The sequence below is a fragment of the Nelusetta ayraudi genome, unplaced genomic scaffold, assembly GCF_046127955.1.
Source record: "Nelusetta ayraudi isolate G7.1 ecotype Tasmania unplaced genomic scaffold, CSIRO-AGI_Nayr_v1 ptg000016l, whole genome shotgun sequence".
Classification (NCBI taxonomy): Eukaryota; Metazoa; Chordata; class Actinopteri; order Tetraodontiformes; family Monacanthidae; genus Nelusetta; species Nelusetta ayraudi.
The window spans coordinates 2252134-2278973 of record NW_027466066.1 but is presented as its reverse complement, the minus strand read 5'-3'; the positions used below and the strand labels follow the sequence as shown (position 1 = coordinate 2278973).

General features: G+C 44.2%; 1 protein-coding gene across 1 annotated transcript; it reads right to left on the bottom strand.

Moving 5' to 3' along the window:
* Nucleotides 1-207: 207 nt before the first annotated feature.
* On the bottom strand, nucleotides 208-26442 carry myo15aa (myosin XVAa). Its single transcript, XM_076023575.1, has 60 exons — nucleotides 26375-26442; nucleotides 26137-26167; nucleotides 24208-24311; nucleotides 23996-24059; nucleotides 23780-23893; nucleotides 23525-23686; nucleotides 23186-23299; nucleotides 22828-22886; nucleotides 22305-22428; nucleotides 22042-22137; nucleotides 21790-21921; nucleotides 21569-21694; nucleotides 21244-21321; nucleotides 20952-21109; nucleotides 20789-20834; nucleotides 20559-20683; nucleotides 20019-20136; nucleotides 19712-19887; nucleotides 18817-18901; nucleotides 18680-18733; nucleotides 18464-18545; nucleotides 18192-18322; nucleotides 17915-18010; nucleotides 17143-17378; nucleotides 16835-17025; nucleotides 16522-16594; nucleotides 16133-16324; nucleotides 15911-16035; nucleotides 15712-15806; nucleotides 14492-14609; nucleotides 12768-12832; nucleotides 10379-10495; nucleotides 10212-10266; nucleotides 9557-9686; nucleotides 9348-9441; nucleotides 9144-9261; nucleotides 8944-9059; nucleotides 8756-8815; nucleotides 8373-8448; nucleotides 8163-8278; nucleotides 7887-8005; nucleotides 7548-7689; nucleotides 7081-7192; nucleotides 6833-6907; nucleotides 5894-6096; nucleotides 5511-5635; nucleotides 5333-5396; nucleotides 5163-5235; nucleotides 4524-4597; nucleotides 4346-4428; nucleotides 4125-4255; nucleotides 3942-4036; nucleotides 3444-3521; nucleotides 3187-3283; nucleotides 2927-3087; nucleotides 2511-2644; nucleotides 2138-2262; nucleotides 1820-1953; nucleotides 1327-1467; nucleotides 208-1242 (listed from the first exon to the last, which is right to left on the bottom strand). The coding sequence occupies exons 1-60, from the start codon at nucleotides 26440-26442 to the stop codon at nucleotides 1141-1143; spliced, it is 6588 nt and encodes a 2195-aa protein (XP_075879690.1). The 3' UTR covers nucleotides 208-1140.
* Nucleotides 26443-26840: the final 398 nt, after the last annotated feature.

Genomic DNA, 26840 nt, shown 5'->3' with positions numbered 1-26840 from the left:
AAAGAAATCTGCAAGCAATCAATGAAAAACGCCCACACAGCCAAGTGTTCGGGATGGGAATGGGTGACAGTCTCGCATGTTTGTTTGGAAAAAATAAATAAAATGAACAACTTGAATGTTAAGCAAAAAAAAAAAAAAAAAAGGAAAGAAAGAAAAAAAAAGGGGGGGGGGGGGTTGAAAAGCATTTTTGTTGGTTCAAACTTTGATGTGCAATGACATTTCTACGCTTTTATTATATACAGTATAACAGATATTTACATACATAGCAGTGCAAAGTTTTCAGTATTCCTGTAGAACATAATATGCTTTTATTGCGATGTGTCTAGTGTCTTACACGCCCATGTCAGCGAGGAAAAATAAAATTGATATATTTTTGTGGTCCATTTTGTGAATGATCTCAAACATCTACATCTGGTAATATTAAACATAAGGATGGTTCTCCTTGAAGTCTGCTCGTTTTTTTTTTGTTTTTTTAACTTTGTGGGTCTTGTGTTTTGAGTGAAGTACAGGTTGGGGACTCCACCCTCAGTCAGAACCACATATAATATTCAAGAATACATGATTCCACGATGCTCTGGCATTGTCGCAAATCAAAATGTCAGAAGTGGTAAAGTCACAGTAAATCAAAATAGACTTAATGATATTTTCAGTCTATTCAGCAACTATGGCAGACAAGATCTTTATCATCTTTTGGCGTTACAACTATAAAAAACTATTAGAGCAGCCTGAAAGCGCGCTGAAGCAGTGTTTACATCTTATAAGCTTACAAGTGTTAAAGCTCATTTGTGACATGCAACAATTAGAGTTGCTTTTCAACCAATGTTATGCCTGTTTACAGAAAGACTTAATCTTTATACATTTGGGGATTCTCTTTATGGATTGTCTCTATTCAGTGCAAAATATCACTTCAATTCTGATGTTCTTTTTAAGAAATAGTGAAGTTAAAAAGTAACTGCTGGATTTCCTTCATACAATAAGCCTGTTCTTACATCATTAACATTCTGAGCATACATTCATCACGTTACAGAAATATTGGAACATAATATTTCCAATTATGCGAATATTTTGTTTTCCTTGGAAGAGGTAGATCAATTATGTTTGTAAGGCTGAAAGTGCGACTACTTCCTGTGTGCATGTGTGCTATAGAAGGGTGATTTCACTTGGTGGCAGAGTGAGCCTCTTCTCTCGGACTGACAACATGTTCTCCATGTGCATGGCGATGACTCGGCACAGCTCCAGACTCTGAAAACACACAAAAACACACACGTTAACAATTTAAATGAGGAGATGCACAAAACTAGCCATGAATCAAAATAAAATACCAACCTGGTCCAATTGTAGCTGCATGATGCGCTGGTTGAGCAGGTCTCCGATCATAATCTCCACGTATGGATAACTGGAGCCGGATGTTGGTCTCTGGGTCCGAGTTGACTGCACCTCCTTCAGTGGGTAACGTGCCGCTGCCTCCTGATGGCACAACGCGCCAACACAAATGAACCATGAGCGAATGCGTGAATGAATATTTGAATGGGTTCAGGGATGAACACTTGAATGCACGAGGTACAAGAATCTTTTTATTTCTGAATATTAAAATAACAATAAAGGTTAGGCCACAGTAGACCCCTGTAACCCTGAGTGCAGAGGGAAGCATGTATAGAGAAAGGATGGATGGATGTAATAAAGGTGTGAAAAAGATAACCCATGTAAACCAGCAGGGGGAGCCACATTTCCTACTTCCTAAGTGGACAGCGAGAGAGAAGACACAGAATGCATTGCTGAGAAAATGCTGCCGATATGCTAGTTTTTGGCTGTGACGTACATGAGTGTCCTTGTTGAGAAAGTGAAGTCCATTCAGATTCACTGCCAGGATGCAGGGCGCTTGGATGGCGGCCGAGCTACAGCTGTGGATGTAAAAGAAGGACGAGCCGAACATGGGGAAGGCACTGATCAGACCTGGAGGGGAAGGGAGGAGAGGGGGAAGAGACACAGAATTCTGGAATGAGTGAACATAGCTTGATAAAAGACACATTCTTGGTTTTTCTTTAGTCACGTTCATTGAGGAAACCACACGCCAAAAAAAAAAAAACATGAAAGTACATCTTGGATTTTTCTTTGCACAATTTCAAGACGTTCTTACCGAGGAACTGTGCCTGCGGGTTTAATGGCTGCACCTGCTGCATGTGCTGGGTGGTCATATTCAGCCACAGCTGGGAGCCCTGCTTGCCGTAGAACGGCGAGGGGACGCACTCCTGCACGTCGCGTCTAGACGGACGCACAGAGGGCAGACTTCAGATGCCGCAGGCACACGGCGTGCTATGCAGACGCAGGTTGACTGTGCAAGCAGCCTGAGAGCCGCGTATTTGCAGAATTAGAATGTTAGGATGCACCTTGACTACCAATTTATGCACGTGCATAAACGGCACTTAATAGACTCTGTGTGCAATTACGTGGAAGTGACACTGGTGGTTTGGGACGAAATTATGGTTGTGTGATTCAGCGGTTATATTTACAGAGTGGGCAGGTAGATGGTGTCCTTGGCACGGTGCTGTAGGGCAGCAAGTCTGGCGATCTGCTGCAGATGCTGCTCGCTGGCTTTACCCTGAGGAACCACATTGAGCAGGGCCTTCAGGTAGTCTGGCAACACCTTGGACAAAGACAAGAGGGGGTGTTTTCAATCATGCCACTGTTGCAGTACTTGGCTGAGAGCAATAAGACGTGAGGTTTATTTTGTGATGAAAGCAACTAAATTACTAACCACCGGAGAAGACAGACAAGAGAAAGCAAATGCTAGCCCTTAAATAACGGTGCTGGGAAAGAGATTAGCAGAGGAGGAAGAAGGTTGCTGCAAGAGGAAGTTTAAGCTCAACTGGATGGTAATAAACGTTTTGGCAAGAGTTTGTAAGTGCACTGGAGTGCACCTCTTTACCTGATTGTAGTGCATAGTGACATAAAGTTCATTGTCGAGTTTGAGAGCCAGGCTCCATATGACCCTCCTGAACCACAGACTGTAGTTGCTGTCCACTGGCTCCGCCTCGGTCGCAATGTCCAAGATGTATTCGCGCTTGTTCAGGGGACGCACGTTCTGACCTACACAAGGGACACAGGTCCTGGATGTTTTAACCGCGGTCGAAGGCAAAAATGTCAAGTGTTGTCATTGTGATGGTTGAGCAAGGAGGGCGGCGTTACCTCTCTGCGTGACCAAAAAGACGGCATATTCATCCAAAGCCTCCGCTCTTTGCAGGCCCATTTCATAGCAAAGCTCCTCAATGACGTCTGTAGCCACCTGGGGGGAAATAATATCATCACGCTGACTCACGAAGGCATCCTGCTTTTTTTATTAAAAAAATAAATTAAAAAAATCTAATTTTAGTTTAGCTGCATTACACGCAACTTAGGATATCATTTTGTGTTTATGCGTCATGGGCTCGTGCGTGTGCACTTACAGAGCACGTTTTGATTTTCAGGTGCCTTTCAATCCCGCCCGGCAGCAGGAACAGTTGCCTCTTGGAGCTCCGCCCAGCCTGTGTACAAGCAGCAAATCAGGGCGATGCGTCACAGGAAAACAAGCACCGAGTGTGGAGAGAAACGTACAGGCCCAATGATTCTGCAGTAGCCAAGAAAATGGAGCAGCTTCAGATTTGTAATTTAGCCGCAAATTACAGCGCCACATAAAATTGCTTGTAATTAAATCAAAGATGCTCTTTTGTTGCAATACTCTCTCTTACCTCCAGTTGCTATTGTTTTCCACACACCACATGTCCGTTTAAACATGTTCATTTCATAAAGAAGGACTGTGTTTTGTGTTTGGTGCACACCGTGAATTTTAACCTTGGTACACAATTTCATAACTACTTCAGTTTTTCCATATTTCCTCCTTTTTGTCTGATGTCCTTTGTTGCACTTAGAGGGTGGAATGTTGCGAGGCTGAACGAGCGACTCACCAGCATAGCTTTCAGTTCCATGTTATTGGGATACTGGGCGCGTCCGCCGAACTGAAAGGTCCTCCTCAGGTTCTGCTCGCAGGCCTTGGCGATGCCTGTAGATCAAGAGAGAGACGGGCCAACCGGCTCATCAGATCAGACTTGGATGAGCGCGGCACAGTGAGAAGCTGGCGGTCTGCCTGCCTTGGTACTGCATGGTGGGGCTCTCGCAGGCATCCTTCAGGAACTGCAGCAGAAATGGCTTCAGCACGTCGGAGCAGCGGTGGAACGCGGTCAGGATGTACAACAGCCTCCAACCCCGCTGGCAGCTTTCCCTGCAACACAAACACTGACTCCAGTCTGGCTGGGCCCCCGATTCGTTCTTCAGTCTGCAGTGTGCAATGCGAAACGCGGTGGGGTCTCACGGTTTGGAGCTGGCGTTGGCCGTCACTTGCTTCATCACCTGGCAGTATGCTTCGTCCTTCATGAGGCCGTGGTCGCCGCTCAGCTACACATGTGGGCACATTTTCAAAAGAAGGAAAATCTTCCAGGCTTTTGTTTTGTGGAAAAGTCTCCAAAATTGAGAACATTTGGTGTGAGAACCTTAAGTATGGTGGCGACCAAATCCTGCTCAGTCTGACCCTTGAGGGGAAAATCTCCCATGAACTTCATTATAGCTGGTAAAAAAAAAAAAAAGGGAGAAGATGTAATAAAAAAAACTGATTTAAAATCGCCTCCCAGAAGTCACTGTAGTGTATATATAATGATATTGAATATTGAATTGCAATTTCTTATATAATTTCCAGCACATTTAGTGACTGAGGTCTGAGTGTGAGTGCACCCTAATGAAGTATTAACCCTAGGAACTCACTCGTCTTTTAACAAAAACACAGGGCAGAAGCCTCTTCCAATTTATGCCTCCCTGTTTCTCGATAGCTGCATTCAGACTACCTGCCAAAATCCAATTTTTAGCCCATCCAGAAACCAGGATGGCTCTTTTGTAGTCCGAACAGTCACAAATCGCATGAAATCCAATTTATTTCTTTCTCTTTTTTTTTTTGCGAAACAGATTGAAACCACCTTCAGTCAATAATGTGGCCCAGTCTGAACAGAGCCAGATCCCATTTGGACACTTGCTTAAAACGGTGTGGACAGTCAGCCCTAAAAAAATCGGATTTGAAAGTGAAGGAATCTGATTTGAATCCGATTCGCCTACGTCTCCGCTCTTTCCTCTCGTCTCACCAAGAAAGATGTCAGCGGCCACTCTGTTCATCCCACTGTCAGAGAAGTCGATCAGAGACTCTTGGATCGGACACTAGAGCAAACCAAATAGGACATTTTATGCAATAGACTAGAAACGGTAAGACAAAAAAATATGGCAGGCCTGCCTTTGATTTCAGTTTATTTTTTACCTTGGAGAATCTGACCATGTCGACAGGGTCTCTCCCTTCCTTGCCCTTCTTGGCCTTTGGATCGCTGCAATAAAGAAAAGCGCAAGTGGGTCCTTTAGCGACTGATGGCAGAGCCTTTAAAAGCGTCAACACATTGGCACGAGAATCCACTTATTCTCCTGTATGCTGAGCGTCGGACCTTCTGCCCCTCTGCGCCTCCCTGAAGTACTTCTTGGCAAAGTCGACCATGTGGTGTTGGCCGCCGTGCAGAGGCAATTCATCCAGTCCCACGCTTGCGTTGTCGCCGTACATCTCATTTATGACCTGGTACGCACACATTACAACCGCAGCAGGGAAAGACCCCAGGACAAAGTGCCAGTTAAATCATCTGCAGACTATTTTCATTTCGATAAAACCAAAATATTCCATTATATATTGTGCAAACAGCAGCCTACACCATAATAAAGGGGGTAGAGTTCACAGTTAGCTGTTTGCTTTTCTCCCCGTTGAGACTCAAAACAAGCATCGTCTCTCTTTGCGGGAAGTGACTGCTGTTGATGGAGCAACTTCGAGGGTTCGCACCTCGGTGGAAAGGTCGAACTCGTGAGCGGCGACGGACGAGCCCATCGCCACGGCGATGGCAGCGGAGGCGGCCACATGTCCCTGTCTGTCTCGGGGCTCGATACGGTCTGGAGGGAGGACCAAGAAGTCCGGAGCAGCCACGGGGTGGACGTACTCGCTGGGGAACACTCCCGATTTCCCGCAGATGGCCCCGAAGCGCCAGCCTGAGTGCACGGGTGAGAGTCACGCGTACGGCTGAGACGGAGTTCACACGCGGCTCGTTTTCAAATGCAACCGACAAAGTGACCAAGAAACTCTAAACACAAAACAGGCATCTTTAAATGTCAAGACACTTAAGCAGTTAAGGGTGAATTTTTGCTATTTCTAAATTGTATATGTATTATAATCATACTTCTTCAATTACACATTTTTCCAGCAGATCTGTATCTTTCATCCTGCACTCCAGTGGAGCAGTGTTAGATAATAAAGAAAAAAGAAAAAAAGAAAAACCGTTGAAGCATCTCATAATTAGCCCTCTGTTTAGAGCCTGCTAAAAACAAAAACGGATGCCGCGTGCGTGAAAGGGGATGAAAACCGGGCAACCATAAGGTGATCTCTCTGTGGCCATCCCCTAAGCTGGAAAAATTATTGTTGACTTATCGGCTCCCTGTGTGACATCACAAAGGGCCTGACTGCAAACTGTGTGTTTTAGCACATGTTGTTTTGATATATAAAGAAAGCAAAAGAAGTAAAGAAAAGCTCTTTTCTCTTTTCTGGGGAGTTAACTGACAAGCTAGGAGCACATTATCATTCGAAAACAGTATTTAACCTTGCAGAATTGGCAGTAAAATGAAAAAAAAAAAGCAAAAGCAGAAGCAAAAACAAATCAATAAAAACTCAAGATATTCCAAACAGATACAGAGCATAAGCCCTTTCCTTCATGATCTCAGCCAAACCCACCAAACTCGGAAGTGTCCCTCTTTAACTCCTCCAGAAGCATGACCTTCTTCCTGACAATGCAGCCGTACTGCTTCCCTAAATGCACCACGTGACAGACATGGACACAAACACACACATGCTGTTTGACAAGAAGAAGTACCAAGGTGGATTGCGCACTTTCCAACTAAGTGTGTGTATGTGTTTGTGTTTGTGTGTGTGTGTGTGTGTGTGTGTGTGTTTGTGTTTGTGTGTGTGTGTGCGTTTCTCACCAGCCTCCAGCCCGTCCATGTGCTGCAGCCTGATGATGTCTCCTTTGTGGAAGTTGAGCAGAGCCCGGTCGTCAGTGATGTAGTTCCTCACTGCCACCATGTACTCCGAGTCCTGGTGGGGGGAAAGACACATATGTCGCACTGCACTGACTGACTCCCACAGGGATCCTGATCCACATCCACAGTTGAAAAAAAAACTTATCTTGCTTTTGCATGGATTAAATACTGGCTGCTGAACCATATTCTGTTAAACTAATGGGAAAACAGGATTTAAAAATATCTCATTGAAAAAAACTTTTTAATCAGGATCATGGGAACTCTAATTTCTATTACAACAAAGAGGAATTTCACCACTGTAGTTTCAACTGTTGGGCGAAAGCACAGGATGCAGAAAAGACAAATGCATAGTGACAAACTTCAACACACACACACACACACACATACACACACACACACACACCCCTGACCTTCTTAAGCTCTGTGAGGAAGTGGTCGATCATGTGTTTGACCTGCGGGGCCTTGGCAGAGAACAGGATGAGCTTCTCGTTGGTCAGGTTGAACTCAAGCATGTTCTTGGATGGGATCGACACAAACAGGATGTCCGAGTAGCTGCACAGGAAGCAATACGCAGAGAGTGGGAGGGGTTGTGGGTTAAATCCATGGATGTATTATAAAAGCTGGATACCGGACTGGCAATATGGCGGAGTGTTCACTCGAGCACAAAAAATTCCATGAGCCCAAAAAGCATTTTTTTCCCATTGACCACAATGCAAAACTAAATTCTAGCTGACTTGTCAAAGGCTCACCTGTACGGCCTCAGCACCCTGAAGTAGTCAGGAGCTGTGGAGCTGCTCCTCACCATCTTCAGTAGTTTAATACCTTTATGGGACACAGACAGCACCTGTACTCCAGTGCCCACACTGCCCTAAAACAGACAGACAGACAGACAGACAGACACACACACACACACACAATTCAGTAGAAAAATATTAAATAACGAGCAGAAGGACTCAAGGTGAATAATGTTCACCTGAACCCTCTTCAAATTAAATTTACATCGAATAAAAAGGGTAAAAACCTACCGAGGCTGGAAAGAGGCGAGAGAAGTAAATTTCCCACGAGTCCTTGGCCATGCTGACAACTTTCTTCTTCATGTTCTCATCGTGCGTTCCTGAAACTGGATCCACTCCGTTTTCAGCTGTCAAAACCAAGCAAGACATTTAATTGACAGAGTATAACACTGAAAAAAAAGTGCATTTATTAACTATTTGTGAAAATGATTTCCACTGTACCTAACAGAGCTTTCATTTTCTGTCTCTCCTCCTGGGTGATGCGGATGCAGGCCTCAGAGAAGGTGTCGTGCAAAACCTGCCGACACAGTGAGTAAGCAACAACTGTCTGAGGGAAGAAATTCAATTTAGGTCGAAGTGCAGCCAACAAGTTGTCAATCAGGCTTAGAAATTGACTTCATGCCTTTAAGATGAGCCGACGATCATTGTTTCATATGGAGCAGTTTTACAATAATCACATTAACAAGAAAAATTAAAAACTAACCACACTCTGTTACATTTATTTTGGAAATGTAACAATGAATAAATACACACACACACACACACACACACACACACACACACACACACACGCGTAGATTAAATTAACAAATAGTAATACCAACCTGTCGAAAGATCAGTTCCAGAATTTGTGGATTGTTCAGTGTCTCTTTAGGATAAAACACCTGAACGGAGACACAAAAAAAACAACATTCTTTGTTTTTGGTAGAGGTCAAACAGTCCTATGACAGTTCTATGCCCGATCTTATTATTGATCTCCCTGTTGTGACCACATTCAGCCGATGGAGTGCACCTCTTTCCGCATGTAGAGTTTCCATGGGACATTGGAATATGTGTAATATTCATCGCTGGTCCTGCTGTGGAGCTGAGTTTGGATGATTTCTCCCTCGATGGGCAACTCTCTGGAGACTGCAAACACAAATGTGTCACGCGGTCATTGCATTGTTTACGGCTGGGTATTTACATTACATTACTACCATTTGAGACACTCACCTGCAGGCGGAGCAGTGTGCACACTGGAGCTAGCGCCCAACGGCGAAGATTTCATGGTCTTGGAAAGCTTTAGCCCTGCACCTTCTTTATGTTGGAAGCTCTGGGTCTTCTTTTGGCTCTGACACGTAAAAAGAAAGGCCACTTAATCTTAATCTTAATCTTAATCCTAATCGTGTGCACACACAGGATGTATACTTTACATACAGGGCGAGGTGGGTTCGCCATCTGATCTTTCAATATCTCCATAGCTTCATGGTGCGGGTCCGCCTTCTTTGCAAACTTCTTTGCGTCGCCTTTCCTACACACACACACACACACACACACACACACACACACACACACACACAATAAGTAAAAATGATGATGATGAGTGCCTTTGTTTGGGCTGAGTTTGTCGTCTTCCAGATGCTGACCCAGAAGTTGTGGTGCTGGCAGGCTGGTGCTGTTTGATGATGTCTTTGATGTCATGACTGGGATCCATGCGCTCCGTGTTCGTCGGACTGGATCGAACCACGTCCTCCGACGGGGGGCCACGGGTTGGACCTGGAGTGACACTTTATGTTAGTTAGCTAGTTCATTCCAAAAAAAGACCCAACACTGACTTTCATTTTTAAAGCCTGGAAGTACGTCAAATAGTCTAGTGGAGTACTTCCGTTTTCGCCAGTTTCCTGCTTACTGTGGGTGAAGCTGCGGGATACATGTTTTCGGCAGTTTACTTTTAACTGTGGGTAACTGTGTTTATCCACCATCCACTTTTTTCATAAAATTTCCACTTCATTTGCATCGACTTCATTCATTAATTTCCTACTGTCTTCACGAAATTTTGTCTTTTTTTTTAACGCAGACTTTATTCACGAAATTTCGACTATTCAGGAAATTTTATCTTTTTTACGTTGACTTTCTCACGAAATTCTGACTTCATTCTATTCCCAAAATTTTAACTTAAAACTCGAAATGAAAACTTAAATAAAAGTCTTCTTCCTGTAATATTTTTTTCTCTTTTTGTGGCCCTAACCCTCTTTCGTAGTACATCCCAGTTCAACGTCACTCTAGAGGGGGAAAACATACTTATTTTGCGATGGCCAGAAGCAGGTTTGTATGCTGACTGTTCAGCCTCTTTAACCTGTAGAAGAATAGAAAATAATGGTCCAAGAATAACATTTGGGTCATTTGCAACACACTGTCGCTAGTCTGTGTTCATGCCGTGCATTGTGCGTGTGTTGGCGTTCACTCACTGGACTCGGGCTGCGGTGATGCTGTATGGGTGGTGAATGGGGGGCTGGGGTGATTGGGGGGAAGGAGGACAACATTTGCTGCTGGATTGCGATGGCCTGCATGGTCATCTGCTGGGCCTGGGACGCAAACAAAAAACAGACTTTGCTGCATGGACACCAGAAATGTGGTCGCAAAGAGGGCCTAGCTCTGTTCTAAATAAACTACTGAGTGATTTTTATCACTGTCTACTACCTGTGACTGATCTATTAAAAGTTCAAGTATTTTAAATTGCTTTTGTATTAGGAATGATCAAATAAGTACAGAAACGTTTTAAGGCAAACATTTTTTTTAAGATGTTTTATTTTGCTGTTAAATCCATGAAAACGTCACAATTTACACTTTAGGCTCAGAAATTACTGGGTTGGCGGCTCAATACCAAGCCAAACTTCAGACCATTGTTCTAAGTAACATAATAATGGTAAAAATGGCATCAGATTAAATTGTTTTTGTGTTTATTTTTCTCCAAGTGGACAGATAATTCTCAGACTGCTCCAAATATAAAAACTAGGAAGACAAATTAACAGGAAATATTTGAAGCAACCATCCAATGAAAAGTGTTAAACTTTCCTGTTTACCTTGAACTAATCCAAAAGTCTCTTGTCTTCACTTTATTACACTTCAAATAGAGATTTTGCATGCAAAATTGTTGCACATTACATATTGTTCTCCTCCACCCTTTGATATTGTCTGCAAATTATTAAAATCACAAAGTTTGGAAGAGAGATAGAACTGAACAGTTTCATCATGTTTAATAATGACTATGACTCTGGTTATATGAGGATGTATAAGGATGTATGTCTAGTGAAAGGATGGACACTGCTTATGATGTAATAATTAATGTTTGCGCTTGATTCTTCTGCAGCAATGCCGCCTCACACCAAAAAGGTCCATTGTTTGATCCTCACACGAAGGTAGAGCTTCCATTTTGTCACTGTGCTTTTCCATGCTGGAAGTTAAATGCTGATTATAAAATGGCTGTGTTGGTCTGTTGCCCTATATCGGCCCTCTGTGAGCTGGCAACTTTCCTGAGTGTCACCCACCTCTTCTGAATCACTTCAGCCTGAACGTGGGAAAACAGATGGATGGAAAACTGGATGGAAGACATTTTGTCAAAGCTTCGCGTAGAAAATCCTATTTGGGGTTGTTTTTTGTTGTCCAGCAAATTAGGGTGTTGAACGAGATGCATCATTCGTCCTTCAAATGAGCACAACAGGTTCAAAGCGCGAGCGCTTTGGGTCCCATCCTGAAAATTCGACGAGGTACGTACTGGGATGCGTAGCGCTGCGCATAACGATAGACGTAGCGCTGCAAGTAGCGGTTGAAGTTGCACGTGTCTGACATGGCGTGGAGCACAGCCGCGGTGGAGACTCCGACACACGTTAATACAAGAACAGTTTTTGCGCATTTCTTCAGTAAGCGATTGGGCTTGACGTATGGAGCCAATTCAGGAGGGTTCCCCTCTTCAGCTGCACTGGACGATGTGCCGGGATTCGCATGATTGGCCTCGTGTTGCCTTTCATCCCATGCTGCGTAGTCCCAAAATGGGTCGTAGTTTTCCTCGGACATGTTTATTGACGCAGTCGGCTATGTTCGGCAGGTGTTACAGGGGATTTTGTCATCGTGTGAAGGTACTGTGAGTGTAAGGCCAATAACATCCCTCACGTCGATATTCCACTTGATCTCAGCCCAAAGGCCAAGAGGCGCGAACGCAATCAAAGTTATATTGGAGTTTGGCAACCTTTGAAGTGTGCCTTTAATCTTTGTCGTAATGTGACAACAGCATGTTTGTGGGTCCACACGCCTCCCACTGTGTGAACACGCCTCCCACTGTGTGAACCAATGTCAGCCTGGCGTTTGGAGAAGATGGAAAGTGAGTCGAAATATAATAAAAAAGGTGTCAGTAATGCAGCACCATCAATGAATGTGGGACGAAAGAGGGAGGTGACTCACTGAACATTTGGTGCCAAAAAAGTGGCCTGTGTGCAAAAATCAGTTGCTTCCTTGTTTCATCTCAAATCTTAAGGAAGCTGATGCATGCAATTTCAGGACCAACTAAAAATGCTTTCATCTGGAGGTGGACGGATTGGATTTCAGAACTGAAATCCTTTCACATCTTGTGCTGCTGTGCCAGGTTTAAGAGAGTCAAAGGGTTAAGTTATGGCACCTGGTCTTGTTCTTGTGATCTTGAAGACGTCTCGCTTATCATCCGAAAGGCTCCTTCAGTTCTGAAGAACTTGGACTTTTGAAGAAGATGCCCTAACTTAACCCTTCTCCTTTAAGATGACCTAATCCTCATCCTAATTCTACAACCAGAGTTGGCCTCAGAAGAAACAACAATCACAAACATACCAGAATGATTGCTTGCTGGTTGATGATGGCCTGTTGCTGCTGAGTAAGTACAGCCTGTTCCGGCCCTGTAGAATAAAAACCAAAGGGAGTGTGTTTGAAAATGTCTTCTTTTTTTTTTTTGAAAAACAAGTATGAAAAAAATACACCAACACACAAAGTCCACTGCACGGCAGGGCAAAGTCCTTCACTGCAGAAGTTCAGAGGGTAATGTGCCGTCACTCCATCACGCCCACACTCTTCAGGCCAATCATGCGGAAGAGCCGAACACACACGGCAGATCTTGCTACCTGGCACGCCAGGCAAGACAGGCAGGCCCGGGACGGTCGGAGCAGGAGAGGCGAGCGGCACCGCCCTCGCCACCTGAGGAGGAGCCACATCGGCATCGCTGTTGGGTGCCGATGCTGCCTCAGCGGCCCGGGGGGCTGTTGCTGCACGAGAGGGGTGTGTGGTGAGGGCAGTGCCCAGGGCGCGAGCAGCGCTGGAGGGACTCCGCTGGAGGGAGGAGGGCTGGGAGGGACGGTTGTACTGATGGTACTGCGGCTGCTGTTGCTCCTCCTGGTGGTGATGGTGTTGTTCGCGCTGGTGGTGATGGGAGTGGATGGGAATGGCAGGGATGGGCGGCATCATTCCCCCTGCTACCGGGAGCACTGGGACGGCTTGAGAAGGGGCGAGCAGCACACAGGGGTCAAGATAGGAAGGCACAGCGTCGCCTCCAGGACAGAACTTTGCCGCTGGAGGTGATTTTACTTTCGATTTTGGACGAGCAAGACTATCAGGCTCCAAAAGTGAGACATTAACATGAACATTCTCAATCTATTTAAAACTTTTTTTTAAAGCAATATGAATCTATATATTATGTACAACCACCTCCCACAGAAAGTTACAGTTGCTTGATTTTCAGGTGAATTCTATGGAAAATGTAGTTCAAAGGTTATTGTGCTTTTTAAGTGTATCCTGAAATTTCATCTGAAAGCATAATATTCCTAACTTTTTTGTGAGTGGGTTTTTTGCATTGTTTGTCACTGTAACCTAAAACACCCTCTGACAGAAAGGCATAGGCAGTTTGAGGGAGGCGCAGTGGGGCAAAGAATGGGAGTCACGGATGGCTGCAGGCAGCCGTGGAGTCGCGAGTGGTGCGGCCGCGATAAACGGCTCCCTATGCATTATCCATGAGCTCTGACTGCTCATTACATCCCCTAAGCAGCAGCCTAATGGGACGGGTGGGCCTTGCACCTGACCCTTCACACTTCGGACTGGTGCAAGGTCACCTCCACTCTCAATCTGAAATAATAACAGAGCCTGTTGATTGGTCAAAGTGTGGCAAAATTCCATCATTTTGGATCTTTTTGGGTTTTTTTTTAGCTTTGCACAAGTAAACAAAGAATATGATGCTTGTGTATCTCCAGCTCTCTGTGTAAAGAAGGCAAGAAATGGAGAGCTGGAAAAAACAATTATGAGACAAAACGACCGTACTGGCTGTTTTATTGATCTAACAATGAAGTAACAGGCATAATAAACATCTAGAAATTGGCCACATCTTTTAACTTGAGGGAAATAAGTGAGTGCACTGGTCGTCTGCCAGTTTAGAACTATCTGAATTAATAAACCAATACAGGCTGTTACTTCGAAAGTCTTAAATGCTGAATTCAGTAGCAGTGATACATACAGTTTACAGTGGACAATCTGCAAGGACACTATGAAGAAGATTGAAGAAAACGTTTTACCTCCGGGGTGGATTCCAGGAGGGTACGGCCGACCCGGGGCTGAGCGGCTGTCTCCCTCTTGTCCCACTCCTCCGCCTCCCTTCATCCTGGCTGACAGACTGACCGTCCTCTCCATGTCCTGGAAGCCAGACAAACAAACGAGATGTAATGAAGCAGCGTCGAGGTTAGGGGATAAGGGGAGGTGCCTGAGCGGGACCCTCTGTAAAGCCACGGGAACTGAATACTCTGCAGGAAGTACCGTACACGCTGGAGGAGAGGCTCCTTTGCGGGCACGCTGGGGTATTTGTTGATTTATTTATTTTTCCAAACAGACGGAAGAAAATAAGACTGAAAATTTTGAGTAGAAAAATAGTGACAGAATCAGATGAATGATCTGTGGAAGAACTGAAAAAGTGAAGAAAGAGAAATGCTTCTTTTGACCCTTTTTTCGTATACTACGTAATCAGCAGGGTCCTTCAGCAGTCGCCCTGGATTTGTACCTGGGCGATGCCTGCTGTTACATCCAATACGGTAAGTCTCTCTGTAACCTAATCGCCTCCCTGGTCTGCTTCGTTCATAGACACTCAGAGAGGCAGTGGATCGGATGCCCCGTCCCTCCATCAACATTCCTTTATTTCGCAGTCGAGCGTGCCGTGCATTTTCCTCAATGCTGGCAACTGTTGATTTCCAGCTTGATTTCGTTTATGGATGACATCCAATGTCAGTTAAGTCAATGCGTTGCAGGTGGAGAGTTGGATTGGATGGATAGTCATGTTATGACACAGTCATAAACGAAGCATTATAACGCGTGACAATGATGTGGCATCAAAAATGCTGAGCAAAATCTGAGCATAGCAAAAAAAGACTAAAACATGAATATTTTCTGAACACCTAACAGATTTAGATGGATGGAATAAGTCTGCATTAAATCAGGGTGATTTACACTCGAGGGAGAACTACTAAGACAGAAGATAAAAGGTCAAATTGTAGATACAGTATGCTGCATCAGGTCTAAAGGTGTTCAGAAATAATTGGAAAAGTCTTACTTATGTAATTAAAAAGAAAGCTACAATGAAAAAAGTTTACTGCCGCAACAATATTTTAAGTCAATCAGCTAAAAATACAAGAAAAAACACTTTACAGTCAAGCCTCTTGTGTCTCTCTTGTTAAAGCAACTGTTAGAATCTGTGTGGAATTAAATCACGTGACAGACGCACAAAAACGTTTCCGTCAGGACTCACCATGCTGCCGTCAGACAGCACCGGATCAAACAGACTGTCCAGGTAGCGGTCCATCCCCCTCTGGGTCGGTCCCTCGCTGAACGCATCCGACTCCACTGGACATCGACAGAGGAGCGGGACTCACTTTTACTCAAACTCTTTAACACAAACTGCTGTACAAAGATGGTAAAATATAAACAGGTCGACTTTTTTCACGCACCGTGGCTGAAGTAACCGTCAGAGTCCGGCAGACTGTAGGCCGGTCTGCTGCAGCTGCTGCTGCCGCCGAGAGGGAAGGAGGCAGGAAGCTCCTCGTCGGAGTCGAAGCCACTGCCGAACAGAGTTCTGAGGGGGAGCAAATGATAACTTAATAACTAATGAAATTATCTCGAACAACCGGAGCGTTAAAGTCAAACTGCCACAGTGTGCTGTGTGCACTGACAGGCTGGTCTTGGCTCGGACTCTGGCTGGGTCATCGGTGCTGATGATGAAGTAGCTTTTCTGCTTCGGGAAATCAGTGGGAAGCTCCAAGTCTGAGATCAAGTCCATGACGTAGTCGTGGCCGGCCAGCTCCACCCACTGGCTGTGCTCCTTCATCAGAATAGAGCCGCCCTTCCACCACTCGGACACTCCCCTGAAAAGCAAGAGCACCTGCATCAAAAATCAAGCCAATTTTCCCCTCATTTAAAAAAAAATAAAAATAAAAATCTGGACTAATTCATACTAAATAGAATCAACTTCTTATTTTTTTTCTCTAACTAAGTCACCAAGCCATTGTGGTGGATCCCTGGAACCAGTGACATCAGACTAAAGAGTGAAGAGTTACAGAACCTGTGACGCAGTATGTCCCCTGCTAAATCCTCCCCATTGGTCCAGGAGTGAACCGGACACAGGAAAGAACCTCCTACATGGAAACAAAAGGGAGAAACAAGTTTTTCCAAACATCCCAGATGCTTTGATTACAACAGACAAAGAGTCGGGCTTCGCCACCTGACCCTTACTGCCAATGAATAATCAATAATCGAGGACTGTAACTCATCTTTAACAATAATAATTCAAAAAAACATCTGAGCTTGTTGTCCATCATGTGGTATTTTCCGAACAAGCAAATTGTTTTCGTGTGGCGGCAGGTGTCGAAACTCACCGTCGAAACAGTGCACCTGCAGCACCATGTTGGCCTTCTTTCTGTTGGCCGTCCACTCCAGCAGGGACAGCGGGTAAGTGCGTGAGGCCTCGGGGGCGGAGCCCGAGCTCAGCTGCGCCTTCTGATTGGCCTGGATGAGCCGATGCTGCAGCAGCGCCTGGCAGCCGACGGGTCCGTGGTCAGACACGAACCTGAGGGACAAATTCACCTCATTCATGACAAAAATTGTTGAATGACGGAATTCAAGTTTTATTTATTTTTTGTCAAGTTCGCCCTTTTAATCATCCTGCATGAAAGACTCCTCTTACTTCAGGAGATACTTGTCCATCCTCGGCGAGGGGGCGAAGCTGCAGAGGCACGCCAGCAGCAGCAGCCACCCCCTCTCTGCGTTGTCGCCGTTGCCGTTCCTCCAAACCTGGTTGACCACCTGAGCCAGGATCTCGTCCCGCAGCCCTGGAGACGACAGGCCCCTCTGGATGATGTAGTTCCCAAACATGTTCTCCTGCGCACCGTTGAGGTGCGGGTCCCCCATGAACCGCAGCACCTGGAGGGGAAGGAATGACTGTGAATGACTGGCAGGAGTGGGACTCTTTGCCCGGCATTAACAGTGTTACTATTTCTGTTTACTATTTCTTTTATGATTAACCCTCAGCAACAAGACCTAAAGGAAACTGAGGACAGAAACACAATAGAGTGCAGGCTTTGTTTTCATGACATCTCTGAAAATTAGGGCTGTCAAACGATACATTTCTTTTTAATCGCGATTAATCACAGAATCTTCATCGTTAACTGCGATTAATCGTGGTTTGAATTGCATGTGTAAAATTCTGTAATACATATATATATGAATCAAGACAAGATGCCAAATAAAGCCTATAGAATTACATCATTCCACAAGAGATTCAATGATTCCATAAAAATTAGCAAATCATCGTACTCTAAAAGTACAGTTTCCTTTCATTGAAACAATTACACAAACTCTTTGAAATGTACCAGTATATTATCTGAGGTATGTGTCTTAGCTCAATATAACAAACAGAAAAGATTCATAAATATGACATATTAACCCAGCCAGCCCACCATGCTGAAGAGCTCTAGAGCTTCTCTGGTCAGGTCGTCCTCAAGACGGGTCAAAGGTGACTGCAGGGGGGCCGTCAGCATCCCCAGCTTGGGTTCCTACAACAGGGCACACAGGTGTCCTTACAAGCCCAGACTGAGAAAAATCTGCATTAACAGTGATGGCCATCCCTTATTCCACAAATACCAAACAGGAAAAAAAAAAAAAAAGTCCTAATTAAGGCAGATTTTTTCAAGCTGAGGTTTGTAGACAAATGTAACACAAATGAGCACATCGCACCCTGAAGTAGATTTGCACGTAGCGGTAGAAAGGGTAGTTGTTGATATCCAGAGGCAGAGTGAGCTGGACACTCTCTCTGATGTGAGGAGCCTGGAGAAGAGCCAGACAGTCGGAGTGCAGCTCCCTCCTGACTGCAGCAAGACAGGGATGTTAAGCAACTTTACAGATGGGAAAACACTCAGTTGATCTCTCTCTCTCTCTCTCTCTCACACACACACACACACACACACACACACACACACACACACACACACACACTCAATCATACGGACCTCCAGCCACCTGCAGCAGAACTCCCAGCTCTGCAGGGATCACCAAGTGCGTGACATTAACCACCTCCCTCCTGCTCAGCTCCTGAAAAAGTAAAAAACAAAAACAAAACATGTACTACCTGGTATGAAGAAGATCAACAGTCAGGTGTCTTTCTTTCACTGGAGGCTGACAAAAAGAAAAAAAAATCGCGTCTAGACTACCGCCATACCACCTACCATCTCTCTCCGCCGCCTCTCTTCTGCAGCCCTCCTCTTGGCTGCCAGCTTCATCTGCAAGCAGATGAGGGAACACCTCAGTTTCGTCAGATTCCTTCAAGGGGAAGTGTAAAACGCTGGAGCACACGTTCACGCACCTTGACGTACTGTTTTCTATTGACATACATGTGGACCATTGAGCGGAACCGAACCAGGCTGTGCCTCATCCTCAAATAGCGCCTCCTGTCGGGCGGAAGAAGTAATAATGAATTGGTACCACCGGTGTTGGGGAGTAACGAGTTGCGTGTAACGTTACATAATATAATTACAAAATAACGATGATTGTAATCAGTTACATTACTGGAAGAAAATGTGCAATTAAAGTAGTTTTACAATTTCAATTACATCTGACCAATTTTTACAACAAAGACTGGACTTTATGTATAATCATATTTTTTGTTGTTAAGCACCGTCCTTTTCTGTTTCCGAAGCTTCTGATTGGTTCTCCTGTCAAGCTCAGAATTGCAGAACCCCACTACTCGCCTGCTAGTTGAATTGTCTGGAGTGTAGTCTAAGAAATTTCAAAGTTGCACCAACAACAACATCGATTCAAAACACATTCCAAAATATTTTGTGCAGATATCAGATCTCACAGTAAGAAGAGGTACTGAGGTTGTTTTTTTGTTGTTGTTGTTGTTGTTGAGTACTGCTGGAACATTGTCTCGTCTAAACAGCTGACAACATTTTTTTTTTCAAACTTCAAAAAAGCAATCAAAATGCACTCAAAAGTAATTAGTGACATTAGTTTGAAAAAGTAACTGAAATAGTTCCACCATAAATACATTTTCAATGGGGTAACTTGCAATTGTAACCAATTACATTTGCAAAGTAATCTTGCCAACACTGGGTGTAACTTATCCTTTGGAATGTGAAAACCTCTGTCAGAAAGTTTATCTGCGTTAGTCCCCTGAGCCGTTCATTAAGCTGAACCAGTCTTTTAATGGCTTGGTGGCTTGGAGCCCCAAACCGACCGCGGAAGCCGGCTGGGCTGACCTTGTGAGGAAGCCTCGGCACCGAGCCTGCAGCGCCACGATCTTCTCGCGGAAGGCCAAAAAGCGTTTCCGGATGAAGAACATGCGTGCGTAGCGTTGCAGGGTGAGCGCGGCCAGCTGACGGGTGCGCTCCCGTTTACATTCCAGCAGCTGGTAGACGTCCTCCTTCAGAAACAGCTGTCCGCAGAGGAAACCAAAGGTAGATATTTTGAATACACAACGCTAAAGAAATTAGTGGATAGGGAACGGATGAAAAGCCAAGTACAAAAAAAAGAAAAAAAAACAGCAGCAGATCAGCACAGTGGCACCTTTGTGACGCCGACATGGTAAGCTCCTGGCCGTAGGGGACACAGTTTCCTGAGCATCAACACGCAGTTCTCTCCATTTGCTGCAGGGAGCTCTCGCAACCCCACCAAGGACTTGTACCTGGTGAAAACACGGCCGCGCACAATTAGCGTGAAGCATGTCATTGGTTATAAAGGTGAAACATTGTGCAGAATTCAGAAAGTGTGTACTAAAATGCCCAGTTTTAGAAATGAGCCCTTTGTGATGTCACTCAAAGGTAATAATGACGAGCGTAGGTTGTCGAACTGAGACTGCCCTGGGGCCGTGATATTTTCTTTATCCCCTTCTGAGCATCTAGAAAGTACTTCAAAGTTTCAGCATCCCCCATCTTTAGCAGAAGGTTGAAAAAGGCGTTTTCACTGGAGGCTGTAAACAGAGGGCTAAATTTGGTGTTTTCTGGAGATAAACTCATTCAATCATGAATACTTAAGATACGTAAGGCTATTACGTGCTAAACTATGCATCCTTTACATTACAGTTACTGAAAAAGTTGTGTAGGACACCTGAAGAGGAAGACGTGGAAGTGCATCCTGACGGGATAGCCCTCTTTGCGGATGCGGATGGTCTCCAGGATGCCCGAGTGCCTCAGCTGACCGCTGACGAGCTCGTCCTCAAACACTGCAGCTTGCTAAAAAAAAAAAAAAAAAAAAAAAAAAAAAAAACAGACGTGAGTATGTTTACCAAAATGCATGTTTGCATCTCTTCGGTGGAGACGTGGCGTTAGAACATCTACCTTCATGTGGTTTGGCTTGATGCAGCGCACAAAAAAGGGGTTGCACCTGGGACGGAAGGAACAAAGGTTTGTGTGTTGCAAGTGATCATTATGGTTTTAATTCTGCCGGTTTTTAACGCAGTAATTCTCCCCCTGATTCTTCTCCACTATCTATCGTACCCACCTCTCCATCTTCTCCACTAACTCCAGCAGGGACTGCTGGAACTTGCTGCTGACAGTCTGAGCTTGGTATTTCCTGGTGACAGTGCTGCTCTTTCTCATGTGACCTCCTCGATGTTGACCTGTGACCTCTGTGTGAGCCAGGAAGAGGTTTGACACCATCTGGACACACGGACAAAAAAATAATAATTCAGGTTTGTTTTTTTTTTTCCACATGCTGTTGTTCTTCAGAGATATTGAGCGATATGAGATAAGAATTGTCGTGATCAAAACAGCGCACGTGAGTGTCTCCTCACCTTGTTCTTGCTCTGAATGAACAGATCCAGCACGTCCTGACGGACCTGGTCATAGTTCTTATCGAGGAACTTGGAGACCTGGGTGGGTGTTTGATAATTAAATTAATCAAATTATGTAATTTAATAATTAAAAGTTCTTGTCTGAATATGGCTTGGAGCTATGTTCTACACCATCGGCTGATATGGATCTTGTAGGGGTTGTAACAAAAATCAGAACATAGCATTCCAAAGAAAAATTATTCTGACATCACAGTTACATGACTGTCCTAGAAAAAGAGCTAAAATACCATCAAATAAAGCAAACAAGGAACGAGGAGCTGTGCACCTGGTAGGTGACCCGGCCAGCAAAGTGCTTGATGGTGAACTCTGGCAGGGGCATCTTTGGCTTGATGTACAGTGGACTGTTGCCGTGGTGATAGTGACACTTTTGGAGGAACGTGTGGTCTGTTGCCTGACAACAAAGCAGCGCACGGTGAGTCAGTGGATCTTGGAGTGGGGGGGTGGGGGGGGGCGTCAGCCGTCTCCGATTCGTCCCGACCCACCCACCTGTGGGAAGCAGCTCTGGTCGTCGAGAATTCTCAGTATCCCATGAGGCTTTGCGGCAATGAGGTCGATGCAGGGTTGGTTGTCTAGGAACGGGATGTCCTGCCAGGGGATCTGCTCCCTGTTGTACTCCTCCTATACACAACAATTACAATCCTCATGTGGTTTCAACTGCTGATTATATCATGAGGTGTGTGTCATTTTATTTGCACTTTCCTGCGTTTGTGTGCGCGTGTTGAATTTAGTGCAACTCACCTGCTCTTCCCTGAATATGATCCGGTTGAAGAAGAACTGCAGGTACTCATTTGCGTAATTAATGCAAAGCTGTTCAAAGCTGTTGAATGCCAGATCCTAGTGTACACAAAACACAACACAACACCGCGTGCGCGCACACACACACTTAGAAACACACATCTGGGGATTTTTGTCATTTCTTGCATTTTATCGAAGCGAGCGGCGTGTTGCTGTTGGAAAGAATAGGACCGACAGCGAATCACAGCTTGTGCACTGACACGCACCTCAAACCCGTAAATGTCCAGGATGGAGATGGAGGTTGTGTGTTGGTGCGGATACACCTGGGCGTTGATCCTGTCCGTTAACCAGTGGAAGAGCAGCGAATACAGGATCTTGGCAACTGCATCTCTGCAGATGGAGGAATTCGGGGCGTCGGTGTAAAAAGAAAATGTATTGGGGAAATTAAAAAAAAGAATGGTGTTGCTCCTCCTTATATCTCAACAGTACAACAGCGCATCAAAAATAGAGGAGTTTCTATATTGTTAGGCAATTTTATGGTGCCTTTACAATAGCTGTACATGCAAAACAAACTATTAAACCTTGATTTGGATTTTTTTTTTTTTTTTTTTAAAAAGACTTCCAATGACCATAGCATCAATTGCATTCTATTTCATTATATACTACTATAAATAAACTACTACTTACAAAAACACGTTAATTCAATTAATTTAAAATGTGTCAAAACCCCCTAAAAGATGAGAAACAGACATTTCATTCAGTCCAGTTTCTTGTATTACAGCCTCTCACCTGGCATCAACAGCACTTTCCACAGTCAGAGGTGTGAAGATCTTGTCCCTCATTGTTTCCTGAAGAGGGATGAGAAGTGAGTTGGATAACGCTAGAGAGGCTCAATATCCGTATGAAGTTAATTCTGGCAATTCTTAATACATATGTGGAAAATTTCAGCATTTTTTTTTTCACGCCAAGTATGGATCCCAACTCAAAACTTGTGTCAGGATCTGATTGGACAGACAATCCCAAGTGTTTTGAGACGACGACGAAGCCATTTTTGTAGTTTTAGTAAATGTATTCATGATAACAAGCAAAGACTGTATCATCATCATTATCATCATTAGTATTACAATATCAACAGTTTGATCCTTACTGTGACTTTATAGGTGATGGCTTTCTGCAGACCCTCTGGTGAGATCTGCAGCAGCTCGGCCACCACTCGGATCTCTTGTGCACTCACCACCGACGCCACCTCCTGGCCCTCTGCCTGCAATGCATCGTGTCAGGAAAAAGAAGGAAAAACATTGACGTCTGTTGAGGTTTTAATGATCTAATTTCCCACAGCCACACAGTTTTTTTTCTGACAAATGTCATGTATTGTTCTCGACTGACTGAGCTCAAATATAAAATTAAACAGACATATGGCACTGTCGTGACTGAACTTGGTGAGTGATGACAAAAAAACCGTAAAGCGCTTCTTCTGGAATGTCACCTCATGTGTCTGGAAGTAAACGTTGCCCAGGTGCAGGATGGAAGAGAGAACCCTAAAGATTGCTGACTGGTCCTCAGGGCTGAAGTGCAGGATCTCCATGGCCGCAAGCAGGCGCAGGAAGTCCTCGCCGTCATTCTTTCCTGTTATAGCGCAGTCTCCGCCCTGTTGAGGTCCGGGACACAGACAGAGGACACCTTAGCCGCCATTCCCTTCTTCTCCTGAGAATACTGCTGGTGATGCTGTGTCGCCGCCCACCTGGTTGAGGTAATAGTAGGTCTCAGCTTCTTGCAGATAGAACGCCTGCCTCTGCTGCGAGGGAAGACCCGCCAGCATCTCGTAGAAGATGTGATAGTTCCTCTCATCCTTGGCCTAACGAAACAAACATGAGCTTCATCTGGCCAAATGAGCAGGAATAATAAAGAATAATAGAATATGACATGAAATGTTATTATCTTGCATTTTGTGTGTCACCTGGAAGACAATACGAGACTTTTCCAGCAGATACTGAGAGGTTATGGCACCGCTGATCACACCACTGTGTAGAATCAAATCAGACAAAGGTTACAGGAGTGGGATTTGTACTTTTTTTTTTGTGTGTGTGAATAATCATAACAGCGAAAATACAAGGCACAATGAAAAAATTGTCCAATAGGAAATCTAATAGAAACCAGTGTCATACTCACTCCTCCAGGAAGACCTCTACATATTTCCCAAAGCGACTGGAATTATCATTACGTACAGTTTTGGCATTTCCAAAAGATTCCAGCAGAGGAGCTGCCTCAAGTATCTGGAGAGCATTCAAATACACAGGAAAATCCTCAACCTTTGCCAACTAATGTACACACACAGATTTCAAAGGGAAAACCAAACCCTTATCAAAAGAAAGAAAAGAGAGAAAACATTTTAGCCAGATGCATATTTATAACAGATTTCTTTGTTTAAAGGTCCCCTTTTTCAGAGTTCCCTTTTTCATCCAGGACTTCAGGAAAAGCCGCCTCTCACAAGTCAATATTGCAGAAACAGATGCTGAGGAAACATCACACTTAGCCCTTTGTTAACAGCCTCCTGCAAAATTAGTTTCAACTTGCTGCTCAAGCTGATGCTTTGATTAGGACAACAACAAAGAAGATGCAAGGTGCCTCAGAGGGTAAAGCCCCTGGCTGGCGTCACTAAACTGGGGAATAGTACCCTTTGTGAGATCACAGAGGGCGTATTCACAGAACAGTGTTGGAAGACATTGGTAAGAATAGTAAAAAAAAAAAAAAAAAAATCATTATAAGGGACATTTAAACAAAAAAATAAACAACAATGAAGAAAAATTTGCTTTTTGTAAATGTTGTCACACTTCACAGCAAAGCACAACAATCTATTAGTTAGCTATTTATATGACCATATTAAAAATGTAAAGCACAAGACCATGCAGGCAACCCAACTACCTCAATCTGCAGGGCCAAAGAAAAATAATGATACAAAAAACAAAAAGGCATTAGTAATCTTTTATGACGTGAAGATTTTTTTCAGAAATTGCACCTAGCACTGTGTGTGTGTGCATGCATGTGTGTGCAATTTTGGTTTTGTATACCTGTTGTGCAATATTGGATTTGTGGTGTAATGCTGCAAGGTAGCGCAAGACTAGTTTCGTGGCCTCTGTTTTACCAGATCCGCTCTCCCCACTGCAACACAATAACAGACAGTCACGCAGGATCAAAGTCAAGCTGCACAAATTACCTGGACCTCAAGAGCAATCATTAAGTACACTATTTTTGTTGTTAGTTTTCTTGATTTAAGCAAAAATAAATAAATCTAAATCATCTAAGGTCAAGTTAGTCATGTAAATAATATAACTGGTAGACTAATTCTATAAAGCAATCCCTGCGTGTTAATATGTGTGTGTGTGTGTGTGTGTGTGTGTGTGTGTGTGTGTGTGTGTGTGTGTGTGTGTGTGTGTGTGTGTGTGTCCCTCTCCGTCTTGGTGTGTGTTATCTAAGGACACTAGCAACCCGGACAGCTGAAAACTGGGCCATTAGCGGTCATTGAACACCAGACGGGGCTTCCAGCAGTCTGTGCCTCTCACACGTTCATTAGACACACAAACCTCTGTAAGATAATCCGTTTCTGGCCCAGACCTGCCTGGGGCTTTCCTTACAGGTGTCTCCTTCCGGAGATATGGCTAGAATGTTGCGCATTTATCTACAAGGGCACGATTTGGGTATTCCCTGCGAGTAGTTGTGGCTTTTTACAGAATTACGCATTACATCCCTCTGTGCTTTTCAGTCGGAACTTTGGAGCAAGAACTTTTCTGAGCGTGTGATCCGAGGTTTATCACACAAAGAGGTGGTCTGTGACTGTCCGGTGAAGTTCAAGACGAGTGACAGATGGCCGTGTCTTAAGTTTTCAGTCAAGAAAACCACAGACAGACACTCATGAATTTACAAACAGCGGCCCTACCTGGAGATGGAAACCTGGCTTGCTCAAGAAGCGTCATGGACAGTTTGCGCAACACTTACCATGAAGGTCACACACCAAACTAATGTTGCTCCACCAAAACATCATGTGTCTATCCAAATTCGTCTTAACACATTCACTTGATAGAGTGTAGTGAGATCCCTTACCTGATTATTATGACCTGGTTTTGTTTGGCATCCATCATTTTAGAATTAGCAGCATTTGCAATGGCAAACAGATGCCTAAAAGAGAGACATAATGGGGTATTTATTCCTTTTTTCTATGGAATTATATTTACTTAATGAAATGTTTTGTTATTGGATTAGAGAGGCCCCACAAATAAAACAACAAGGCATTTTATTAACTGTCTCTACAGAGTGAATGACATGCCAAGAAATTACTTACGGAGGGTTCTCTCCAAGAGCGCGACCAGAGTAGAGTAGCACCATGTCTGTGCCGTAGATGTTGTACATCTTGTATGGGTTTACTGACAACAAAATACTACCTATGTATGTCTTGGGGAAAAAAAGTAAGAAAAGACAAAGAGGCAAATAGGTTCTGGGGTAAAACATCGACTTTTTTGTGAAATCAAGAAAATAAAATTTTGATTCACAAACAAATTTGAAGATAGGACATTTTGTTGATGGTTCTGTGTTGAGTGTGTGCTATTTAAATTACATAGATGATTTCATGGTCAAATCTTCTCTTCAGGTTCAGCAAAACTGCCCCTTCATGCATCTCCCTAGACAGGATGACAATGACGTTAAAGTTTGAGGACTGAGTTACCCAACAAGCTCTAAAAGTATTTAGTACATCTCAGCACAAACCCTGTGAAAGTTATCTTGGTGCACAGTTGTTCATGCTTGACGTT

What these genes read in the sequence shown, in the direction of transcription:
- myo15aa (XM_076023575.1), bottom strand. Translation starts at nt 26,442, where the DNA reads ATGTACAACATCTACGGCACAGACATGGTGCTACTCTACTCTGGTCGC. An exon ending in GTAGAGGTCTTCCTGGAGGA is followed by an intron (nt 24,060 to 24,207) that starts GTGAGTATGACA and finishes GATTCTACACAG; the next exon opens with TGGTGTGATCAGCGGTGCCA. An exon ending in CTGGCCGGGTCACCTACCAG is followed by an intron (nt 21,322 to 21,568) that starts GTGCACAGCTCC and finishes ACACCCACCCAG; the next exon opens with GTCTCCAAGTTCCTCGATAA.